This window comes from Cupressus sempervirens, chromosome 3 (genome assembly GCF_028749045.1).
Source record: "Cupressus sempervirens isolate cs-2001-9-10 chromosome 3, ASM2874904v1, whole genome shotgun sequence".
Lineage (NCBI taxonomy): Eukaryota > Viridiplantae > Streptophyta > Pinopsida > Cupressales > Cupressaceae > Cupressus > Cupressus sempervirens.
Genome location: NC_143120.1, coordinates 814,221,832 through 814,225,894, shown reverse-complemented (window position 1 = coordinate 814,225,894; position 4,063 = coordinate 814,221,832). Strand labels below are relative to the sequence as shown.

Sequence of the window (4,063 nt, the reverse complement as noted above, 5' to 3'; positions counted from 1 at the left end):
GTTTAAAAACAATACATTACACTCCAAGGTTTTTGAATGGAAAACAATCAACCATAAGGGTTTATTTATGCAACTTAAAGTAATGATTGTCATTGAAATGCTGCGGCTATGAAACTAGCAATTACTAACGACAAAGATGCAAATGTAAATGTAAATGAAAAGGTGCTTGACTGGACACAGCATGTAAAAGTTGCTGGAATTGCGAAAAAAGGTCATTACTGACTTTCTTGGCTGGTCAGTTATTGCATGGACTGAAATTTGTTTGCAACAAGGGCTCCCCACAGGACACTGGCATAAAAGGAGAAAAGTGGACAGTGGTTATTTTAGATTGTTCTTGACTGGAAGGCCGAAGATATAGATTACAATGCAACAAACAAGCCACTTACCAAAAAAACTTTATGTAGGCAACATCTCAATTCTGTGGATAAAAAGAAACTAGTGTCTAATTCAAGGATGAAGGTTGAATAGCTCGATTGATTATTGCAATATTATATGTGCAGTAATAAGCATGTTTTTGTCTGAATATATTGTCAAAATGACAACATAATGACTAACAATTGCATAAGTTTGTCTTGACTGATATACTGTTTACGGAATTTAAAAAGTGCTTGTACTCAATTTTTGACTACTGATGTAAATCTCACAATCTTTGAAAGAAATTAAAAGTATATAAACTTTCAATGTGTTTGCAAGAAAAGTTCATTCCAACTAGAAAATGAGAGTGAAATATATGAAAAATTCAAGAGTAACCATGACATGATCACAAAAATCTGAACTGCACTATGTTGCCAAAGATCTTTACATTGATAAGAATCTTGGACATTATACATGGAAGGCTATTCACTTTTTTCTTCATGAAAAGCATCTTTAGTCAAATTCCAGAGATTGTTAGTAACAAATCTTGCAAGAACATTTTGTACAATATATGCAATTGAGAACTGTACAATTTTACATCAAACACCACATGCAAGTTGTTCCAGCACAAATGTGTGCTCTTCGCAAGAAATGTGCAATTCAGAACGGAGATTGGTCAGTAAAATTTCTCTTTCCCAGCTTAATGAACCTTGGGCATGAAAAGCCTCTAACACAGAGCGATATGCAAATAATTCCAACTTATGTGTGGATACATTGTGCTCGTCTGCCAGGCGAATTCCATTTTTCTTTTGCTTCTTCCTAAGTTTAGGCAGTTTTCTGGTGTTATAGTGAGAAGCATCAACAAAAATGCCCTTGGCATGAAGTGTCCCTTTGTCTACATGTTGTGCTGATTCTGAATGCCTAAATCTCTTTATTTTGTCACATTTGTCAAGACGAAAGCCCTCATCTACCTCATACATACTTTCTACAATTGCATTCCCTTGTTTTGATGTCTTCCGTTTTCTTGCCTACAAAAATAATTTTAAGCATGTGTTAGATACACTGGTGTAAAGGACTCGACATCTTAATAAACAAGTCAAGTTTTTAATAATATTCTCAACATAAGGTTGTATCCCAAAATTCAAGTAGATCCAAATAATACAATGCATGATGCAACTCTCTGACAATCAGACAAGAACCACCCCTAATAGAGCTAACAAAGTAAGATTGATATAAAAGTGTTCATATGAAGATCCAAAATTCTCAGAATCGCTAAAAAAGCCTATAGGTAAAGGAAGATGAGATCTCAAATGAATGTAAAGGTTTGAAAAGCTAACATGTGCACCAAGACATAACTAAATGAAATGGATATCTTCCATTACAAAAGAGAGATTAAAAGTTTGTTCCAACTGTTATATTAGATAACTACCTTCTTAAGATCTGACATTGCCATGAAAACCCTTCTAATTATCAATAAGAATCAGTTATATTACTAAATCTCAATGCTAATATTCTAATTATTCTAAACCAATTGTTTCAATTTTATACACTGAAAACTCAAAAACTTGTAGCAAAGATACATTGATAATTATAATTCCTCGGGGCCCAATAGCTTCCTGATATGTCATACAAGGCAGAAGTAGTAAAAAAGGGCATACATTTCTCCAGGCATAAAGATATTAGACAATTCAATGAATGTAACTACAAACAAAAGGCAATCAAGAATATGTTATTTTCCAGAAACTACAAGATCAAAATGTTTGATTCCAATGGAATATTAAACAAATGATATTAAGTCAAAACAAAGGCCTGTAAACTTTGCCCAAATTCTTAAGTTATTAGAGATATTTCGGTACATTTGAGGATTGTATTCATTAGGAACTACACTTAAGCTGGATATTTATTGTATTGTATGGGTAAGAAAGATACCCTTTCTCACTAGATAATAAAACCCATGTTCAGTGATCTACTTAAAATCTGGTAGATTATCTTGAGATTAATGTAATCGCCGAGGATAGTGGTGTCTCTATATGATAGCAAGAATGCACTGTATTTTGTTAAACTCGTGTATTGGAAGAGTAGGACGTGATATATTACTTCGTAATTCATTGTGAACAATGATACTTTAGAGTACGTAGTACATAGCATGGGATATAAATACGACATCTTTACATGTTATTTATTAATATCATTATGCACAAGATCATTGCACTTGATAGTGACATGTGAGATACGACTTGGTTGCCTTTACCATAGATAACAGTGGCATGCTCAATTACCTACTAGTGATAGGTTATGTATAGAAGATATTTCGTTCTTTAAATTATGCCTTAATTATGTTGAATTAGGTCACTGTGTTTAGTTGTCATATATGTGAAACCCTAATGCTTAGTAGAGACTTCAATTTACCATCTACGCGGTACTTATACATGATTAAGTAGGATAGAATAAAAGCTGGGTGCTTCTGTTATATGCTCAAGAGGCAAAATATTGAGCCATTCTTCAAATATTTTCATTAACAACACGACAGAAGTTAAACGGTTAAAAACAATTGCCAAACAGGTAAAGGAAAATATTTACCGGAAGAGATAATGACCATTTCCCATTCTTCCATTCCTGCCTGGTCCGAATATTGGAGTAGGGGTATCTCATGCAATTGTCATAGCAAGGGAAGTACACACTATAATATCTGTGAGGAAGAACCTCTGAGATAACACCTTCCCACCAACAATCCTTGTCAAGAACCTCAACTTGATCACCACCTGCCCAACTAATAATGTTCATCTCAGGAGGGCGCGGCCTTAATTGGTTGCATTGTAACTCCTCCATCAGAGGATGCCCCTCATCTGTCTCAAATTTATCGTACTGGACACGATAAATATTCCCCTCCTGAGACACTATAGCACCCTCAAACCAAGCCCCTACAAAACCAGGTTCCTTGCTGCATGTTTCGACTTCCATACCATTTCTGAACTTCATCTTTATACCTCCAAAAACACTTGCAAGATGCTGCTTCTTCTCAAAATAAATTAATAAATTCAGACCCAATTCAAGATCAGCTAACAAGGCAAACGAACTAAAATAACCATTGAAGTAAAACAATGTGAAAACTCTGTAATATAGCGACCACAAATCCTGGTCACATTACGTGCTGCTGAAGCCTCTTAAAATTCAGGAAAGTTTCTTAAAGTCGGACAACAATGCATGCATGCACGCTCTGTTCCGGATGTTTCTAATTCCATGCGCGCTCTGTTCCGGATGTTTCTAATTCCATGCGCGCTCTGTTCCGGATGTTTCTAATTCTCTCACACTGTATTGCCATAACTCTCCAAACTATTAATAGCATGCAACCCTGGAGTGCCTGCTACATTAGTCAGTTTCCTTCAATTCCCACACGCACTGCATTGCCTAAGCCTCTACGCATAACGCACGTATGGAGAAAAGGCTCCAGTTTCAAACTTTCGAAAACCATAATAACTTTTTCTTTATATTATTATTTTAATTTTTTTACTTTTTAAAGTTCAGAAGGTTGCATCTTAATGCTGGTGGCTATATAGCCACGAAAATGCATTTCCTATACATTGCTTTTTCTAACTTTTTAAAAAATTAATCAAGTCCTCTCCTTATGGAAGTGCATTTTAGTATGGCCATATTTGTAATATTTGCGGGCCCACAAATTTATGTCCATTGCTCATTATAGTAGTAGATT

General features: G+C 35.0%; 1 protein-coding gene across 1 annotated transcript; it reads right to left on the bottom strand.

The window, feature by feature from the left end:
• Positions 1 to 953: 953 nt before the first annotated feature.
• On the bottom strand, positions 954 to 3,333 carry LOC149569282 (protein AGENET DOMAIN (AGD)-CONTAINING P1-like). The gene is made up of 2 exons (XM_089816865.1): positions 2,935 to 3,333; positions 954 to 1,382 (listed from the first exon to the last, which is right to left on the bottom strand). The coding sequence occupies exons 1-2, from the start codon at positions 3,331 to 3,333 to the stop codon at positions 954 to 956; spliced, it is 828 nt and encodes a 275-aa protein (XP_089672991.1).
• Positions 3,334 to 4,063: the final 730 nt, after the last annotated feature.